At 43.5% G+C, this 21,978-nt stretch overlaps 1 protein-coding gene across 1 annotated transcript in view; it reads left to right on the top strand.

The window, feature by feature from the left end:
* si:dkey-246g23.2 (solute carrier family 66 member 2) overlaps positions 1-13,796 on the top strand; it is a 47,234-nt gene extending 33,438 nt beyond the window's left edge. Inside the window, exon 5 of the mRNA XM_062390714.1 lies at positions 10,046-13,796. Within this exon, the coding sequence (XP_062246698.1) occupies positions 10,046-10,220 (175 nt within the window). The 3' untranslated portion in view covers positions 10,221-13,796. The remainder of the gene's footprint in view (positions 1-10,045) is intronic.
* The last annotated feature ends 8,182 nt before the right edge of the window (positions 13,797-21,978 follow it).

Below are 21,978 nucleotides of genomic sequence, written 5' to 3' on the forward strand. Positions count from 1 at the left end.
GCAAAGAGCAACTGGGCTCGAAACAGCAGTTCAATGGGTGACGTTACGGTGGGGGTGAGCAAAATGTCACCAGTTTGATTCCCTGTACCAGCATTATATGTTGGGTGAGTAAACAGGAAGACCTCGGTCTGTCCCTCCCCTGTTTCAGACTTTGTTGGATCACCTGATTGGTCATCAGATCAGACAGTGGTTTTCAGTGAAACATCGTCACAGTAAATATAGTTTCTTTCTGAATGTGGGCGATAAACCTCCCCCCCACCGGGTGCCTGATAACACAACACGACATTCACCAACACAAAACTGTCGAGAACTTCTTCAGGAAGTTCCAGCTGTGACTGCAGCCTTTGTTTTCCCTAATTAGCATATTCTGATGTTCCTCCGGCCTCATATCATTTCTGAAATGTTAGAAAGGTTAAAGTTATTACAAGACATCATCTGGAAAGTGAGTTTCCCGTCTGACAGTGTTCGGTCGCCGTCGCCCGCTTGGCATTTCAAAGCCCTCGTTACTCAAGTGGCAGCTCCGATGGACTGCTACAGTTTGTTTATATGAACAAGGACACGGCGTCTGTGTGCGTCTGTGTGTGTCTGTGTGCGTCTGTGTGCGTGACTGATCACTGTGGCCGCCGGTTACTCTCTCCCCTCTCATTAAACTTTATCAGTTTTTGCCTCGTCTCCTGTTCCCCCGCTCCCTTCTCTGCACACAAGCTGCCAACTTTCCATAATGTCACAGTGACAGTGGACGGGGACACTGACAGGGTCGGTCTGTCTGTCGCTGTCACGTCTGTCTGTCTGTTGGTCTGTGACTGACAGGAGAGTGTTGTGGCTCTGCTTCCCGTCTCGAGCGAGGAGTCGACTGCTGACAGGTCGTCTGCTTTTCTTTTTTCTGTCTGTCTCAGTTTAATTTACACTTCTTTACCGTCATGATAGTGAGAGATGTTGAACCAGTGAATTTACTGTCGTGGAGTTTTATCTCTTTATGGTCAAAGGTGTGTTGGGGTTTTATTTCTCAACATTTACCAGAACATACACTTTTGATTGGTTTGATTTAATTTGAATTTAGATCAGCTGACGTCAATCAAATCCACGGTATTCTTAGACTATTCAATGTGGATTCACTGGGCCGTAACGAGGAAGAGCCAATAAATTATATTGTATTTCTCATAATTCACATTAAAGTATCTCAATGAACAAGTGGCTCCAACCCTTCTAGTGGCAGTTTGAAGCTACACTCAGACACGTGTTGCTTTGAGAAAGGAAATAATAAGTACTCAACCTCTAGTCAATTCATAAATGAGTTGAATAACAAGTATCAATATCATGGTTTGAATTTGTTTTTGCATTTGCTTAATCCTTTGAATGATGCAATAGCAATATGTCAAGAATTCAATGAGTTACGAACCAATTTGTAGATTTGTTCTTTTGTAAGTTTTGTAAAATTCTAACTTTACAAACTGGAACTACTTTCATATTTTTTCAAAATGTCTATACTTAACTAATCCTAAATTGCCGGGGCAGAGGCGCAGAGTTGTGATAGATAAACTGAATCTGTTGTGTGCATGATTTCTTCTCATGGTGTGAAGTTCTACCTTCAGTCATTACCCTATCTAGGAGTTTTTTGTGACTGTTTATTCTCTTTTATTCTTTCTCTCTCTTTGATTTGAAATATATGCATATATGTATAAACGAGTGGGGATTCATTTGGAGCTTGTAAACAAGCCACATTTTGTAGTGTTTTTAAGGGTTGAAGTTACACGATCAAAGCCTTCATGGTGCAAGTCCCTGCAGGAGCTCTCTCTGCTCAATTAGTGTCCAGGGGAAAGACGAGAGGAGATGTTTTCAGACCTCACACTTTCTTTGTTTCTCTGTTTATAAAGTTCCTGGTTGGGATTTGGAGAAGAGCGATTTGGGCTGTTTTTGCAGTATTTAGTCTTGTGACTGTACAGTGAATGGAATTGTTATCCTTGGAGTAAACAAATTGTAATGTTCAGATCGATCAAAAGCAGAGCTCGGAGACGAGATGTTCAAAAAGCTGTTATTTTTTGTGGCAAACTAAGTTTGAGAATCAAAGCCAGGCGAGACGGAGAAGCAGAGCAGGAAACTGGGGTCTGGATCAGGCCTTACAGTGCAGCAGGGCAGGCAGAGGAGGCAGAGTAACGGACCAAGGGCAGAGAAAGAAGGACGGGGCATGAAGAAGGGAGCACAAGACATGATGGAGCTAAGGCACAGACAATAACAAGATCAGGCAGAGTTCAAGCAAAAGCAGAAACTTGACCAGAGTTGGGTCTTGCTGTTAGTCATGCTGGTGAAGTGAACAATGTGGTGGAGAGTCGACAGTAGAACCAGCTACAAGTCTGCAGGTGGATTGGCAGCAGGAGGGAGTTGGATGAACCTACAATTTGAGACGACAACTTAACTCTTTAAAGACCAAAACACTGGCAACACTGGTAACACTGGTTACAGCCACCCCCATCATATTCTTCAGAAACCCAAAGACTGGTTTAATAGTGAAAAGCATCATCTTTTCAGTCTCGTCCTGGTTCCTCTACTCCCAGTTTGTCTCGTTGGGCACTCCGACATTTCCTTCTTGTAGAATTGTCAATGGTGGAGGAGAAAGTCCCAGTTGAGGTCGAAACAGCCCAAAGTCGAAAATCAACCATCAACCACGTTTCTTGATGAATCAGAGCTGGAGAGGAACCAAGTGAAATAACACAACGCTGCTGAAGTTGGAACAGCACTGCAGATCCAAACTTTATATCATTGTTGTGTTGTATCAGTTTGGGTGTAGCCTTAAAGCTGATTAAAAACAAGAGAGGAAAACATCACAAAGTACCATCACCACCGGCAGTGGTGTTCATATATTTTGGCAGGAAGTAATCTGCCGGTGAGTTTGCTGCGAGCAGGGCCACTGATGTTTCCAGCTGAAGAAGATCAAGTGAAAGAAACATGAGCTCCATGTTCAAGGGGAGATTTCCATCACATTGTCAGATGTATTTTTGAGTGATTTCACTCGTTTCTGATGAAATCCTGCTCGCTGGATAGGAAACTCACACTTGTTTCCTACAATTCTCCAAGTTTGAGTGTTTTCATGCAGATCTAGATCACGACCCGACACAAACCCAACCGACGAGCACTTTGTTAGGAGCGAGGGCCTCCCTGCTTCGAAATGCCCTCAGCTCTTCATACCATTGTCTGGATGTTGGAAACTTTCCTGCTCGATGTTGACACTGCATATTCATACAGGCATTTATACTTTCACAACCTTCCTAATAAAATAGCTAATACTTAAATCAGTTAATTAGTAAATTAAATCAAATACAGGCAAATATAGTTTATGTTGCCTTTTAGACGATCGTCGGTCTTGTGTGACGTCAGACAACAGCTTCTCTCAATGAAGTCGAGATCGATTGATCTGCCCCAAGTTCACACATCAGAACTGTAGACTTTGAGTGGTGTTCCATTGTTTTTTTCCTGTTGGTGGTCAGAAAATCTTGAGTTGCCTAAAATGGAGCAGAAGTATTTCATTTTTATGCTCGATGCACCTGATTGGAGATTGATCAGAAAGCTGGGGCGGAGCTACGGAGAGGCCAGGGACAGAGGTGCTAGCAGAGCAGCAGGAACACGTCCAGCTGTTACACCGTTGACCCCAACATCTGCCCAGGAGAAATCCAGATGAAACAGACCAGGCTGTGTTCTTACAGTGTTTAACTGCAGCGTCAGGTTTCTGTTCTGCTGTCAGGAGTGAAGAACCTGATGGTCTTCGGCTGCTGCAGCTCATCTGTCCAAAGGTTCCAGAATTTGTGTGAACTATGGATTACTTGCTTTTGCCATTTATCTGATTCAGAACGTGCTTAAGTACTTATTTGATGTGAAACGAATGCATTTTTTTTGCCGTTCTATTCACAACTTCCTTATTGTGCTTTAAGTTTATAGACCTAATGAATAAACTGGAAAATGGCATCACAACAGGCCATCTCATCTATTCAGGCTTGTTTACATTCTATAAGGAAAATGTTTCTGTAATATCCTGAGGCAAACTGTGCGGTACTCCTTCTTCTCCTCACCCCCTGCTTCATTTTTTGAAGTGTAATCCATCCTCTTTTTTTTCTGGCAGGTTGGGAACTTTTCCGTGTGTTTGCCTGTGTACAATCGATCAACATGCATAATTCATAGTTAGTGGGTTAAGAGCAGCTCGGGCCCTTTGATTTTTGTCTCTCTATCGGCCCCTTCTCAGGGAGCGCTGCAGCCCTGCCGCTAAATCACCGAACAGACACACACACACACAATCTCCCTCCTGTGTGGGCGCACACTTGTACACACATGCATAAAGCGCCATACATGCCTGCTGAAGACGAGATGTAAGAGGTGATTGAAGCTCTTTGAAGCTTTGAGCCCCGGCTGCTTGAGTGCGTCTCTTTCCATGGAGCTTTGCATTAGAATTATCAAGCAATTATGAAGACTCTCAAACCCCCTCTGGAGACTCTTTAAGTCTCACACGCAATATGTGATTCCCCACTTTGAGCTAAAAGCCTGCATTGGGTTTAATTTGTGTTCAGCTGCATATTTACCTCCACTGGTGAAAAATGTTCAGTGTCTGTAGAGATACAATGGAAAACTTTTGTTGTGGAAAATAAGGTGTTCATGCGACAAACCAGTGCATCAGTGTGTCCCAGTCCTACATGGAGAAGTAGTTTATTCCGGTGAGTTCAGTGTTGTACACTTAACTTCAGTGTTTCAATTCGAGCGTGTTTGTCATCGGAGCTGCTCCACACCACGGTCACTACTGTGCAGACTCCGACACCAGATACTGGTCGCAAGATTGAATAATGCTTGCACCAGTAGCGGCTATATTTTGGCTTCATTGTTGCATGATAGGAGGAAGTAGAGGCATGTTGTCCATCTTTATATGCAAATGCAGTGGAGACATGCGGCCTGGCAGAAACGTTCAACCCTCAGGTAGCTTTCTATCTGTCCATCCCTTCATTCATCCATCCCACGCAACAGAGGAAGCAGGGGCAGAGGTAAAAGAGGGAAAAGACGGCTGCGGATGAGGCTTTAGAAGTATGTCGAAGGGGGGGGGAGAACTAATGGAGGAATAGAAACAGAGAAGCTGAGGATGTGAGGAATGAGAACAGATAAACCTGCAGCAATGGACAATTTGCTGCGAGATCAAAAGATGTGAGAAAGGCAGACTGGAGGAAACCTAGAAGCTGTTCTAATGAAGAACATCAGGCAGCAGCTCTATCCTGCTGGCCCTCTGATCCCTGGAACCCAGCTGAGATACTGGTCTGCTTTAGAAACCTGTGGATCTGGACTACAGTTTAACGATGAAAAATCTCTTGCTGTGTTGTCCGCTGTCACTACATATCATTACACTACTGGAATTGATTTATCAGTTGTGTGTTCATTTTCTGTCTGTCTTATTGCTCCATCATTGCTTAGATTGGGATTGACTCTACTTGTTGAACCTTGCGGTCGTCCATTGGTCTCAGGAAGTTGAATGTTTCAGTTGTATATGTGAGATTCTGGTTTCACAATTCAATCCATTCTTCCAGGTTTCTGTGTGATTTTGTGAAATTGTCCAACTCCAATATTATCCCTGACTAAAGCAACATGATTTTATCTGCTGATGGCATTAGTAGATTAAAGCTCTGTTGCTATAATAAACTCTGCTATAACAAAAAGTTGACTTTTAATTCCTTCTAAATGGATTCAATGAATTAACTAATCGTAGAACTTCTGTAACATTCAGTTTTACAAAGTTACCTGAATCCAGTAAATTGCAGACACCTAAGATGTGTCCTCTCTTTTTCTTTATCTCTGTCTCTCTTTCTCCAAATTTCCCTCAGCCCTGTTTTCTGTGGTTCTGTTCCACTTGTCCTCTCCTGCCGCTTAGAAGCAGCTAATAGCCCTCCTGACAGCACTCGCTCAATCCACAGCACAATTACCAAGTGGCCCACATACGGCACAGTCATCCCGCCGTGCAATCAAACTGCCCCCCCCCCCCCCCCCCCCCCTCATTCTCAATCGCTCTCTCCTTGTCCTATGGTTGGCTTCGTTTCTCACCCCTCTCCACATTTATCCCCGTCCACCTAGCCAGGCTAAAGTCGTCATCCATCTCTCATCATTCTCCTCCAACTTCCGTCCTCTTCTCATCCATCTCCGAGCTCCCACATCTCCCTCTCCGGCCCTAAAGGGCCCCGTTCACTATTTAACCCTTTCCTCTCTCATCTCTCTCCACTTAGCTCGATGAAGGTGTCAGGTCAGTAGTGATTAAAGAGAGGTGTGTCCGGGCTGAGCTGAGAGTGAGTCAGCGTGGGTGCATGTGTGTGCATGTGTGTGCATGTGTGTGCATGTGTGTGCATGTGTGTGCATGAGTGTGTTTGTGTGTGAGTGTGTGTTTGTTCTGGTTTTAACATGAAGCAAATGCACAATTTCACGAGTTTGCATTTTCCGTCTCTCTCTCTCTCTCTCTCTCTCTCTCTCTCTCTCTCTCTCTCTCTCTCTCTCTCTCTCTCTCTCTCTCTCTGTGTTTTTTTGCAATTTAAAGCAAAAGGTCACACGTGCTGGTTGATTGAAACGTGTGGGCGCATCTATGTGTGTGTGTGTGTGAGCCGGTCGGTCAGTCAGGATTCTCAATCAATACCGTAATCACTCCTTCCCCCTGTGGACACTCGAGGCTTCGCTCGGGCCCAAGTTCAGTTGTTTGTTCTGTGTCTTTCATCAGCTGTCCACCGAGCCACGAGCCACGAGTACTGACGTCTCTGACAGACGGAGCTTCATGAGACTAGAATGACAAACAACAGACGGTTAAATGCGGAAAGGGCGTGTTTATTTGTTTGTATGTGTGTGTGTCCGTCCGTCCATTCCTCTGCTTCTGCACAGATGACCTGCCCTCCTTAATTACAATGAAAATGACTCATCCGCATTAATGGTGTTTTCAGTCTCTTGATAAAAGAAATTAGCCAAAGGGGGAGCGGAGGGTTCGGGAGGGTTGAGGGAGGGCGAGTGATGGGAGGGGAAACATAAGCATAGAGGGTACCAGAGAAAGACAGAGGCAGAGAGGAGGGGGGGGGGGTGGTCTCTTGAAGGTTAGAGGGCGGCAGAAGGACAGAGGAGGCATTGTTCAGTGTGATACTAAAGGTGTGAGGTGTGAAAAGGTCTGTCTTCCCTCCAGGCTACTTCTGTTCCTTTTTCACTGTGATATTCCCTCTGCATGTTTAAGCAGACAAGTCGGCCATCTTCAATCAAGTGATCCTCGTTTAAAGTTCAATATGACTTCAGACTTCTTCCTCTTAAAAAGCTGAAATATCTCCAGAGCGCTATCACTGCCCTACACCATGTTGTCATTGGTGTAAAACAAACCCATAGTTCATACTGTGCCTTTAGCTTAGTCTTAAAACATAACCTTTTCCAGTCTGACTGTCGTAAATTGCTGCTGTAGGTCATAAACACGCAGCAATATTAAAATAAGATAGTTTCATAACCAGCTAAAAGCTCCTTGTTGAGGCTTTAAATAAAGTATCTTTAATCCATTATTGCTAATCTTTGAGTTTTTACACAGTATAGCATTAGTAAACTTAAGTTGGCCTAACCATTTCCAGCTCTAGTAAGGAATTCAAAGTATGTCTTCACATTATTCCTTGGTGTCATGTTTATTCAGTCACCAAACTATGTTTTTCCATTCAGCATAAATTGTACTATGTTGTACTTAAGCATTATATCTGTAATTTTAGATAGGTTGAATATTACATTTCGCAATTTTGAAATGGTATTTGATTTGGTATTTTATATATTCCATTATTTCAAATGTATGAAACTGGAGGATTTGTTCCTCACTCTGCTGTTAAATGATTTACTATTTGACATCATGGTGGTTCAAAGCAGCAGAAGAAGTCACGATGACTCTGTGACCGTGGCAATGAGAGCAAAGATGACAGATGAAACTGAGTAAAGAAGAAAGTGGCGGGTGAGAGGGAGAAGATGAGGAGAGAGATAAAACAAGAAATGTCAAGTGCAATGCTGAGAAATCTGGGGGGGGGGGGGGGGCGGGGGGGACTTCAGTGGAACAAAAAAGCAAGTATTTCCCCCGAGGATCTCTGAGGCAGCTTAGAGAGAGATGCTGTATAAAGCATGAGGATTTTTTAGGTGCACTTATTTTTGGAGCAGTTCAATCAAAACCTGGGGTGTTTACCCTGAACGTTTAAATAGTTCAGGGAGGTTTAGAGGGGGAACCGGGGGGGGGGCTGATATTCAGGCGTCACCTGTTGAAGCTTTGCAGTGAAATACTACATCAACGTTAAGCTCGTGAATCGTGACTTTCTCATGCTGACATACCGTAACTGCTTTGTCCACCACGCATCAACCTTGGTCCGCTGCACCGCTTCCATTCCTGCCATCAATGGTGCTCATTATTACCTTCGCCAAGGACGCTATGTTTTTATCAGCATTTCTGTTTGCGAGTCAGCAGGACACAATTTATACTTCCATTTCATAAGGTGCAGAGGAACATATTCAAGTGTATAGAAAGACACCAGTTAAAACATATTTCATACAGATCGCACCACACACAAACACATAAAAAGTAGGATTACCACTCCACCAGATATTATTACAAAGATATGTTTGGGTAAAAAAGATTAACCCGTGCACTGTTAAAGCCTACAGTCTGATGCTGGGCTGGTGGAGGGGCTGTATCATCAAGCAGCAGTACTGACGCAGGGCAGACGAGGCATTTACAGGAAAAAACAGGGATTGGGATTCTTTGCAGCTTATATACACTGGCAAATGATGAGGGTGTAGGTGAGTGTGTATACTAGGAGGATTGTGGAGAGCGATGTCACATGATTGGAGCAGCACAGCTCGAGTCCCTGAACTGTAGCTCATGTGCATCGGAAAGTGAAAAACTGGAGAGATGTCTCCTTTAATGAGTGAGCTCATGAGTGCAGACATGTCTGGATATGAAAGTGTTCAAATCCTCAGGCTGACAGTCCCAACTTTCACTTTTTACACACACTGAAGCCATCCTTCCCAGTTACAGTTTCCAGTCTGCAGCAGTCGGGGCTGTTCATTACAATTCCATACCACACATGCTCTGCAAAGATTTGGTACGATTTCAAAAATAACGAATAATGATTTTCTCATTTCTATGCCAGGGCCGGATTGTTTGCCACTAATGTTTCGGTTCGGGGGCCCGGAGGGAACCCGGGGGAGAGTTCGGAGTTTGACGTGACACTGCGAGGAGAGCTGAAGGATAGTGCAGGACAGCTGTCCCCGAAGTCATTAGGCTGCCTCTGACCCTGAATGCACTCATCATCCGTGTCTGTCCCGTAGAGGTCTCTCGCTCTCTCTCTGGTGGATTCGTCCTCTCAGCTCTGTCGCTCTCACAGCACGCCGGATAAATGGCGTCCTCTGCTTCCTCTTTGTCTCCGTCCGACTCCTTTCCTCTCGCCCTCTGACCGACCGGCACAGTGCTGACGGATGGTCGCGCTCCGTCCCCAGGCCCAGTCAGCTGTAATAAAAAGAATAAACCTGTATCACATTCATACCTGTGGGAGCTCGCTCTCCAGAGAATGAAAGAGTGGGTGGGGTAGGAGTGAGGGGGCAGACACTGTGATAGGGATAAAGAAACACAGCAGTAAACGAGATGACAGCAGAGAATAGGAGAGGAGAGAATGGACAGACACTGAAGAATGGTGCGGGCGATGTAGTGAGTGATAACTGGAGGAGAACAATGAGCAGCGCTCCAAGGTGAAACGTGTCTCTTCTGTTCTCCACCTGGTTCTTTCTGTGAATTTTCGAACGACTCCTCGAGGGCTTTGTATCGGCCAGAGACTTCTGTTTCCTTCAGGGTCACGGTCTTTTTTATTCTCATCCTTCATCACTCAGCAGTTTAGATCAAACTCATTCCTGTGAATTGATTTTTCTCTGCTCCATGTTCTCCACGTTTGGACCTTCTCTTCTAACCCTTGGCCAGAAAGGTAGCTGTTCCTTTAGGAGAAACCTGATTCACTCTCTTTCCCCCCCCTGCTGTGTTTTCTTTCTCCAGTGTGAAGATGGTGCTGCTGTGGACGGCGGGTGACGTCTTCAAGACCGCCTACTTCGTGCTGAGCGAAAGCCCTTCTCAGTTCTGGGTGTGCAGCTCGGCCCAGATCCTGATCGATGCGGCCATCCTCCTCCAGGTGCCCTTCTACACCCAGGACACACGGGTCAAGCTCGGCTGAACCCACATGTTTCTCTGGGCTTTTTAAAAAACAACGGGAACTGAAAAAGGAGAAGAAAAGTGACAGAACATGGATGAAAACCCAAAGTCAGCCTTTTAGTAAAATATTCTCTAGTATCAGAACCAACCAAAGAACCATTAAATCAATTAAGACTTTTTTAAGTCACTTTTCTAAAAGCACGTCTGTAACAGCAGCTGCAACCAACTCTCCTGCACCTGCAGCCCTGCACTGGAAACTACTGCTGATGAGCCTCCAGCTTCACACTCCACACCTCTCTGATGGTCCTCATGATATATTGTGTGTGTGTGTCTATGTGCCAGTGTGCCAGCGTGTGTTGGCTGTTGGCATCCAGCGCCAAACCAAGGCCACAGAATGAACAGCAGGCAACAGGGACTTCTGTAGATGGGTCGTCCATCTGTGGTACGACTCTGCTCTGTGGTCTGACTCACAAAGCACCGTAGCCCTGTCTCCAAAGAACACGTGGGGACGCCGCCATGTTTTCACTTTACCTCACAAAGTCCTTTGCAGACGCCAAAGAACATGTCACACGTGTTTCGTTTTTTTAAGATATGACAATGTTACTGAATATATTGTTATATTTTAACTCCAGTGAATAAAATAGACCCCTTCTTATGAATCAGAACTAAGTGGGAATGTCTTAAGTGACAAAAGTAATTTACATTTAGGTACTGCGTGAAAATTACATAATTCTTTCATATTTATTTTTGTCTACAAAAGTCTGGAGTACCTTTTATCCCAATATCTCAAAATTAACTTTAAACCCTATTTTATCGGTATCATCGAACCATAATCATTTACTTGACCTTATTATCTTTTTGGAACACTACCAGAGCTCCCAATGCAAACATGGAGGAGTGTGAAACTGGAGATTTGCAAATGTAAACAAGTGAATATTTTAAAGACTTAGTAATTAAGGACTATTTAACGGACAAAGGTCAGCACCTGATTACTGATTGATCTATTGATTATCTTAACCTACGCCCGATTCCAACCAGAGAACCCCCCCCCTCTCCCCCTCCCCTTTTCTGACCGCTCAGATACGTACTTTGCACACACTCCCTCAGTTGAGACCATTTACTTTCTCTTTCATGGCACGTGAAGCTCCTCTTGCTGGTGCCATTTAAAGTATTGATCAGATTAAAAGCATCTTCATTAACCCGGAAAGGTCCCTTAACACACAGTGGACAGTTTGTGTGACACGTGGACATTGTGCTCACGCTGCCTGTAAAAGCTCCTGTGAGTCCGTCACAGCTGAGCTCTGCAGGGAACGAGGTTGTGAACTGTACTGACGACTCGAGCAAGGTCAGATCATGTTATTGGTCCCCCCCCCCAGCCTCGTTTGGTTATCGGCCATGTGTTCCGCTCGGTTCACCTTGACTCAGCCTGACTGCAGATGAAAGCTTTTTCTGTCTGATTAGTTCAAGAGACACACAACAGCCAATGAAACCCTTCAATCAACCATATTAACTTCCGTTACTAATTAACTAATTAAAAATCTTCAATCGTCCATATTAACTTCCTTAAATCACAAATACTTTATTCAGAGGATCCGTTCAAAACACTAATTCAACCATGTAGCCTGGAGGAGTGTTGAGTCTCCTTCACCTGTTTCTCAGCGGCTTCTAACAAGAGAAAACGCTCTGCAGGATCAAACACACCAGCAGCTGATCTGCAGTCAGTGCAGGTTTCTCTCCCCTCAGCTGGATTTAATTAAATAATAATGCTGCCTGCCTATAAAGTCTTTCTGTCACCTTTGCAACTCACTGACTCATGTCCATCAGTTAATCTATACCACTTCACTACACACCATGTTCAAAGTGCCCATATTAGGCCTTTCAGGGTTATTTGTCTTTTATTTTGTGTTTTTTCCTGCACGTAAAATGTGCTAGAGAACAAGGACACAGTCAAGTGCAGAGGAGTTTCTTTTCTCCCACAGAAAACTCTGCTCTTGAAGTTCCTGAATCTCTCTGTGTGCAGCTGAGACAGGTTTTTGGAAATGCACGGGATGAGACACAACGTGGACTTTGAACATTAAAGAATATAAACTTATTCTTATTCTCACAAACTAGCTATCAGGACTTTATATTTCATCTTCAGATACCAGTGTGCCTCAGCCATTGATGTAGATAGGATTTAGAAATATCTTTAATCTGATCTGACTTTTATTAATACAATTTTAAAAATAATGGATTATTGACAAATCACTGATCTTTATTTAGGTTTTTAATTGTCACTGAGTTTATTTAAGGGATAGTTTGACATGAGGCTTTCCACTCAGGTCTATACAGTAAATATGAAGCTATGGGCTGCAGACGCTTCACCACAAAAACAAGGGTTAAGTGCCAGTTTATTTATCAGGGTAAAATCTGAATCAGTTTTATTTTTACACTTTTGAATCAGACAAAAAAGATATATCATGTCAATTTGTAAACTTCAGAGCCGATGGATTATGTTACCAGGCTTTATACTTCCATTCAGGCACGAGAGTGTTATTGATCTCCTCCAATACATTTCAAGTTTTGTTAGCAATCTCTTTAACGTCACAAACCAAAGAAAAATAATCTGCCTCTGAGTTTTTGTCCCTTGTGCTTCCAGAAAAACTTAATCAGGGTGAATGTTGTGAAATCTTGGGATTATGCTTTAATGGGAGCTTGTGGACCTCGGGTCAAGTGCCACATTATGCACAAGTCTTTACAATCTTCTCTAAAGGTGCTGTAATGTCAAATATATTGTGCATCAGGCAAAATTATATTCATAAATCCACTTCATGTGTGTGTGTCTGTGTGTATATCTGCTAAGACTCATGCATTCTTCAGTTTCAATTATCTGTTTGCCCGTATTGTGAGCCGTGTGAATCTTATCGCCTCTGCCCTGCGTGCACATCACAGCTGTACTGCAGCTGTATTACTCCTGTTTTCTATATGCTCTTATCACTTCCTCCAGATGTGTATCTTTATATAGTTTTCCCTCCGGCAGAGGCTCCGAATAGAAACAGCAGTTTAATATCTGTTCTCCCTGTGGCCTGTTCCTCTCGTGGGCAGTAGGAGAAATTAACACACACACACACACATATGCACACACAGACATTATGATCATCCCTCAACCAAATTCTCATTATGGTAAACATACCTTTCGCCTGACTGCTACATCATGAGAGCAAGTGGGTGATTTGTCTTCTCTGAGGAGGCAGAGGGGATGAGACTGTTGCTTCCTACTCATGCAAGACACATTTGCATATTTCACGAATATCTTTAAATCATTTTTCAGTAAACATCAACAAACGGGAAGCATTTTAGGAATTGATGTGAATTTCAGTTACTGTATTAATGTTTGCTGATGTGTATTCAGGTGGTTTGTTTAGTAAGTGTTTTTTTTTTCATTACTTTAAAAAGTCAAAACAACATCAGACGGCTCAGTTTTATGTTCTGTTACTCGACAGCATCATGGTCACATTAAAATGTAAAATAAAAAACGACAGTTCACACGAGACTGTACATGAATCAATGTGAAATATTTATCATGTTATTTTCCCAAATATAAACTATTTATATTCCAGCATGTGGTCTTGTGTTACAAGCATCTGTCTGTCTGTCGGTTCCTGGGTCCCTCCCTCCCTCCTCTGTGTGTGTGTGTGTGTACTTGTGAGTGTTTTTTGAGTGTGTGTGTTTGTGTGTGTGTTGTATGGTCACATGGGATATGTGTGTGGATATGAAGGTCAATGTGTGTGTGGATGTGAGAAAAGTCAAAGAAGGGGTATGCTGCTTGTTATTTGTATGATATATAACAGTGACGAGGACATGGAAACAGCCAAATCCACCAAAGATAAACTCATGGCTTTCATTAACTGAACCCATTTGAAGTGAGTACATATATCAATCAGAGATCACAAGAATAATTAAATATGATTTATCTTAAATCTGTAAAATCCAAAACATCATAATATTTAATCCAACAAACAGACAGATCTTTCCCCCGGCCCAATAATCCCAATGTCCCCTGTCCGACCTCCCCCTGCCCTCTGTTTCTACCCTGTGATGCCTCTCGGTTGACTCTATTATTTATATGTTCTTTAACTGAACTCAAACTCATAAAGAAAATCTCATCAGATATGAGTCTGCTGCTGGATTTACACACAAAATCTGTCCTGAAACCTCACATGAACCTGCAGAGCGTGAGCCAGGAGTATTAGCCCTAAATCAAATTCTGATAAAAACACCTGCATATAAATCCCTTCTATACACCAGCTCCCACAGCTTGAAGTGTAGAGTGTGTGTGTCTGTGTGTGTGTAGTGTGTGTGTGGGTTTCCAGGAAAAATCTCCTGTTTCAGAGGATCTACAGAACGAACCCGTGCACCGAATAAATCGTGGAAAACACAGAGGCCGAGCTTGGACTGTCTCTGCTGCCGGATGTGGAGACTGATGAGTTTGGCTAAATTAATGTGTATTCCCTCAAAGCTTTATTCCCCTCTGGGTAATGCATCACACACACACGTGCACACGAGCATGACAAGGTTGCAGCACTGCAGCGTGGATAGTAAAATATTAAAGTGGGTACAGTAGATAATGGGAGGCTCTCCATGGTTAATGGATGAGTCGGACAGGGACGGACTGCGCTGCACCTGTTGGCGCCTTCACTCTACTTATCTCCTGACCTGGCTTTCACATCCATTAGTAATAAGCTCTAGTTGAAGGCCGGCCGGAGCCTCGCTGTGTAGCCGCCTGACGCTCATATGTCTTACGTCCTGAAGTCTGTGTGATTGTTGTCACTCGTCTCTTCGGCTATCGGTGACACGTGACTTCGCCTCCGGTGGATTTAAGACGTATAAGAGTATCGCTCGTGATGGAGTCGTCTGGCGGCCCGACACCGTCAGCGGTCTTTCACTCATCCATCAGCGGATCCTCTGACACGTCCGTCTTTACCGTGGCGTCTTTTAATGATGGATGAAGGCGGCTAAAATCGTCCACCTGTCCTCTAGGTCTTCGATGTGCTGCACTCAACCCTCGTCCTGCTCCATTTATTAATGATGGTGGGGCGTCACGCTGCGAACGGCAGGAATGTGCACTTTTCATCTCTCAGTCAAGTTTGCCCAACTTTAATTCCTGAGCGAAGCAGTTTGAGTCAGGTGCGCGGTGGAGGGATATTCTGAGCAGATCGGTAAAGCAACAAAACTTCAAACAGCATCGCCGAGCACAGGACGGCTGTGAAAGGGAAGGGGGTTGAAAATTCACTTTGCACCGCTCCGCACTTTGAAATCTCTTCTTTGCATCATTTGATTTAGCTGCTGAACCAACAGAAGAGTCAATATATATAAGAACACCAGATTCTCAGCTCTTAAGGGACCTAAATGGTGACGTCACACTTTTCCATGATTTACCAATTCTTGAAGCCGTTAAGCCGAGTTTATCTCTGTATAAACTATAACTGAGGGAGTTTTGATAACTTTTTTATTTCCATCAGTCCATCGTCCGTCCACCCATCACGTTTCTTGTGAACACGATATCTCAAGAAAGCCTTGAAGTTCAATTGGGTACAAACTTTTAATTGGACTCAAGGATTAACTGATTAGATTTGGGTGGTCAAAGGTCACGGTGACCTCATATGAGTCTGGAATAAGAAATGATGGAGACTGAAACTGCACTGGTTGATGTAGGCGTCCAGCAGCAGGACACTAAACCTACATTATTGTTAATTAAGTTTTGAATATTTAACCTGACAAAGAAATAAAAAAGATAAGAAGCTTTAATTTATACATAGAAACTCAAAATGGTGTATTTAGGGAATCCAGCTCGAACCCTTTCTCCAAGACTTAGCCCAGCAAACTTAATGGCTTCTTTCCCAAACCCCTTTATCCCTTATTTGCATAACCTTGTCAATCACAATCAACCATAACATCTGCACCCATATGTGTGTGTCTTCTCATTGATCCCTTTAAGGGCAATGTGGAGAATGGACCAGATCCATCTCTGCTGCGTTCCTGCTCTTTGTTTTTTCAGCACCTCATACATCACACCAGACACACGGTCATCCATTATACTCCCATGTTAAAGAAAAGACCAAAAGAGTCAGAAACACAGAAAGAAAGAAGGAGGGAGCGATCAAACTCATTTCACTTTTGAGGAATCTAAGCTCATGAGAAAAACTTGTCCTGTATCTTCTTACTAAGACGAATAAAAGACATTTCATCACTCGTTTTGAATGGAAAGAGCATCTGAAAATTGACCTTTGACCTCGTCTGTAGTCAAGAAGTGACAGGGCGGATAGAAGGAGAGAGAAAGTTCTGGTAACAGAAGAAAAAACAAAAAATCCTATATGGAAATTCATCACGCAGATGGTTTTTGAACCTCACTGGGGTTCCACAGCCTCGCAGGCATGAGCTAGAGAAAGGAGGAAACAGGAAAGGAGACAGGGCAGACGTAGCAAAGTGGAAAACAACAGACAGAACTCTGCTGCACACATTCGAACAGAATGTGTCGGGGTCACAGACACGGGTGAAAGGCTTAAGAATGAAATGCACAAGACAAAAAGAAATGATGTAAGGCACCGGAGGGAAAGTGCAATTCAAACTGTACTGTGTGCGTTTGGGAAATGTAGCGTAGCCAGATGGCTGAGAGCTGAGAACAGTCTCATCTTTGGTCCCCCGGTCCAGGACAGGCAGTCCCCGTCCCCGTCCCCCCGTCCCCCCCCTCAGGCATGACAGGCCTGGCACCTCGGGACAGGATCAAACCCTCGAGATGGACAAGTTTTCGTGGAGGTCACAGAGAACAGAGAAGTGCAGCGAGGAAGAGAAGGACGAAGAAGTCGCAGGTAACAAAGTGGAACAGAGACTCAGATATCTGTCAACAAGTTATTGCATGTGGCTGGATCATGTGTGGTTGAAAGCGGTTGGATTGGTTTGAGTCAGCTGGTTTCAGACCTGTGTCTCTCTTCTACTGTCTGTCCTCAGATGTACTGTATTTTAATTTCAACCTGATTCCCATTACAGCTGTTCCTCTTTTGCAGTTTCTGTTGTTGGCAATACAACAAGTAATTAAATGTGACCAAGACACAACCCTTTAAGACCATGGGGCAAAACTGGAGACCTTCCAAAAAAAGAAACTGCAGCGAGGTCACTCATTCAGTCAAGTCGGTGTTTAAAGGACTAAAGTTGCTGTGGTCCAACCAAATATGAGGGTCATAGAGAAGTCTTTTTAAAAACACTCTGCAATTTGAAATATCGTCTTTTTCCGTCTTCTCTACAGTAGAAAATATTTGTAAGAATGTAGAAAATGTCTGATTTGAAGCTTTCACTTTGTCTTTTAAAAGCAAGTTACAGCACTTTACTTTGTGCTTTGGTCGTAAAGTTTCTCTGTGTCGAGACCTTGCACGTCCATCACAGAGATGTGGGGAACAGATTTCTCACTGAAAAAGTCAACTTCATATTGATGATCTGTTTGGAGTTCTGTAACTTTTTGATTTTGTCTTTATTTTAAATTAATTTTAAACTAGAATTTCACTCAGAAAAACACATATTTTCATCAAGGCTGACTTTCTACTTGACTTCACTCAAGCTGCACCAAATGTTACACACTCAAAGACATTAGTCGTTGAAATATGCCAGTTTTTATTTCATGGGAAAATTACAAAAATACCCAGAAAACACTCATTCGAGACCCAGACCACATCCTCCCACCTTGTTTCATGACCCTATTTAAGTTTTCTCCTGATATCTGTTTTTTCTCAGTGCTGTGCATCTGTGTGAACGGCCTGAACCAGTCCTGACTCAGGCAGATGGTGCAGAGGCTGCTCACAGCATGAAGAGGATGAGGAGCACGATGAAGATCAAATCAGCACAGATCACAGCGGAGCATCACAGGTCACATACGACATCACAGACTAAACGTAAAGGATGTGCGGCCGAGTGGATCTCTAAATATAACTCCTGTATCTGCACTGATTCACACACGTTAGTGATCCCACAGTTAAAAAGCTGCGGCTGTGTGACTGATGTAGAAACTCACAGCTTTGTCCGAGGCTCTTTTTCCTTCGGTCTGTGAAACTAAAGAGACGGGAACATTTTCTAATTCTCCTCGAGGATAAACAAGCAAGCTTAGCTGCCCTTTCCACGCCAGCCCCCCCCCCCCCCCCCCCGTGGAGCACACGTCCTCCTCTGCTTACGCTGACATTTTCTCCATCTGAACATCAAGACCACAGATGGTCTGATCGCTCTTTTCTTTTTTCTTTAAATCCTGTTATCGCTCTGCAGGTTTTATTTTGGATTCATTAGTTTGGTGAAGGAGAAAGGTTCTTGATTTGTTTCTCTGCCTGTTAGGAGTTTGTATGACTGCAAGGCACCCATCAGTCTCTGTGTGGGTGTGTACATGCTGTCTGTAATGATGGAGGACGCAGCCGAGCAAGTGTCCTGTTACGTGGAGCGAGGACATTAGTTGACGTTACGGAAGGAAAGCTGAGCGGTAAACTGATAAGCAACGAGGAAGACTCAACTCAGAGGAAGAGGAAGATGACAGGAGAAGTCTTCACCTGCTGGTACTTCAACTTTCTCAGAATATCAGCTCGGTGCTGCAGGATAATACAGATAAAGGTCAAACAGACTAAATGTGTTTGTCCTTGACTTTGAAAGAGTTCCTTTCAGTGTTTGGGTGATTTCACATATCCCTTTAAACAGGGATTTCAGGCTCCTGCACAATAACTAAAGAACTCAGGGAGTCAAATAAAGGTAAAGGACGAAATGTTCTGGTGAAAGAAGAATAGAATATAAGAGATTGGATGTTTGAAGGATAGAATAAAAGCTCAAGGTTAGAGTTTGCATTGGTTCGGATATTTCAGGTTATTGCAATCCAGTATTTATTTAGTTTTTTTAAACCCTTTAAAAACCGAATTCACTGAACATAATGCAGGGTTCTTGTCTGGTGATGCAAGGGGCTGAAGCGATTGTGTTTTAATTGCATTGAAACAATCAATAATCAATAACAATAATAAGCCAGAGAGGCGCTCAGTAGACTGCAAACCTCCACCGAGGTCCAACAGTCTCCTCAAATTGCACAAGACAAGCTGCACTAGATTTCAAACAGTCGCAGAAATCAGCCGCTTAAATGAGCTTAATTCAAAAACTCACAAATAAACCAACAAGCAAATGGACGAGGGGTGAAAACATGACCTCCTCGGGATTTGGATAATCATATGCAGAGCTCCACCCACAATTTTTATGATAATTGAAATTATTTATTGTGTTTTCGGAAATGTTATCAACCCATATCAATAACCAACGAATTAAAACACATACAAATGTTAAAATCATATATTGGATTATATTAACATCAGTACTTTAACCGTATCACTGAATGACCTCATTGTTCACGATTCTAAATAGCCTCCCTGTTTCTCGCCTCTCTCTCTTCCTCTCTCTTCAGATCCCATCTCCTCAGCTGCAGATGACTCTGAGTCGATGGAACAGAGAGGTGAGCGGTCTGAGAGTTTAATATCCATCTTGTCGCGGCGCCACAGCTGCTCCCCGGTTCAAAAGAATTGCCAGCATTTTATATCGTTTGTCCATATGTTCTTGGTGTGTGTGTGTGTTTGTGTGTGTGTGTGTGTGTGTGTGTGTGTGTATCAATCCGCTGCCCCCTTTGCCTCATGACTCCTTCATACTGCGTCCCTTTGCTGCTCTACCTCCTCAATTCACTACTTGTCATGTAAGGTCACGCATGCAGCATATAAACACATCTACTCACACGGACACACGGACACACACACACACACACAGACACACACACACACACACACACACACACACACACACACACACACAGACACAGACACAGACACACACACACACACACACACACACACACACCAGCTGTTTTCTCTGCACTAAAACAAAATGCCACAGCAAATGCAGCCAACAGGGAAGCTTCAGTGAAAATCTCAGTGGCATATTTAACATAAATTCCTCTGCCCTTGCACATTAATGGCTATAGGGTGACGACTCACACACACACACACACACACACAAACACACATTCAATTCCTCCCTTCCCCGAACAATTAGCTCAGGATTAGATTGAGGTCAAATCCGTTGCTCTCCCAATTTAATCAATTCCAATTCCTTCCCTTCTCAAAACAACTTTTCCCTCTCACTGTCTTCTCTGTTTTCACGGTTCACTTTGGATTCAAATGATGCCACGTCTAATTTGGCTCCTAAACCGAACACTTGGACTCCATAGTAGCTTCTCGCACTGTTAATCTTCTCGTGGAAGCCATTTCCTGCTCCCAAGTGAGGTAATTATACCGTCTTTTTATGTGGAGAAGGGTTTTACGATACGAGGGGGCTGCACGTCCCGCTGAACACACCGTCAGCCGTCCTGCAGTGGACGGGGAACGTTAGCAGAAGGGACTGAAGATGACAAACATGAGCGTGATGAAGATGATGATTACACAGGTCATGTGAGCCGAATGTGAGCAGAATGCAGTTTTTCACAGTCCATAGCGTTTATGCACCATTACTGACTATCACAGACGGCTGTTGGCACAGAGGCTCATTTGCATGTTTTAGTGCTGAATAGTATTTCAGGGTTTATATCACATCTCAGAACATGTGGCTGATGGGGATTCAAGCAAAGGTCGTCCGTATGATGTTTGTGCCAAGATCACAACAACTTCTTCAGTTCTGCTCGTCATTAAATCCATGACAACTGCTAAATAACTCAAGTCTTCTTTGTGATGAACCCCCTGAGGTCCTACACATCAATACAGCTGTAACATGTTATTGCACAGCTTATAACGGGCTGTGTGCTAGTGACATTGACGAAGCCTAATCCTCTAAAGTCAATGTGGTCTCTTTCAAAGTGCTTTTAAATGTCAGCACTAAGACGTCTAGCCTCTACAGACTAAATTAACTAAACCAAATTAACGACTTGTAGTTTAGACCGATCATTTGGTGCTAATTCACCATTTTATGAGCTTACTTGTTCTGTTTGGGGCCATTAGACAAACTACAATAACGTGGAGATGATATATAATAGTGAATGATATAATTTACTTATTAGTTTCATTTTGGGGACTTTGCAAAGGTCTGGTCTATCGAGGGTTTCCTTTATGTGTAACCATGACCATTGGTCGCTATCACTCTGCCGCTATCACTCTATTTGGTGTCTGAGTCGTTTAGGTTGAAGGACTTGCTGTTTTCCCACATGAGTTAGTGCAGCAGCAACAATAAATATATTATTGTTAGTTATTATTTACAGTACAACTTTAAAAATAGTAGCAATCAGCATTTTGACATGTCGTACCAGGAAATGGATCAGAGGCATAAACTGAAACACCACTTGTGCTTTCACTCTAATAACCAGTAAAAGTATTTGAACGTGTATAAGACTGACGTGTTGCTTTAGTGACTGGAGTCTGCTCTGTGTCTCTGTGTTTGTGTGTGTGTGTGTGTGTATCATATTACCGTCATAAGTACAAACTCAAACGCTGCGGTAATGAATCATTTCACCAAACCTCACCCCCGACCCTGACTTGTAATAAGCTTGTGTCAACATTGCGTCCTCAGCCCTGTTGACCCCAAACGTTTTTCTGGAAAATCAAACTTGTTCACCTCGTGGTGGAAATGCTTCACAGTGCAGTGGGTCTGCCGTGTGTGCAGGCACAGATGTTGACAGTAATCTCGAGAGCCAAGGGCAGCGGTGTCACCCCCAGCTTCACCCTGCAGGAGATAACTGATGGACAGAGACCGTGAGA

This window comes from Platichthys flesus, chromosome 6 (assembly GCF_949316205.1).
Source record: "Platichthys flesus chromosome 6, fPlaFle2.1, whole genome shotgun sequence".
NCBI lineage: Eukaryota > Metazoa > Chordata > Actinopteri > Pleuronectiformes > Pleuronectidae > Platichthys > Platichthys flesus.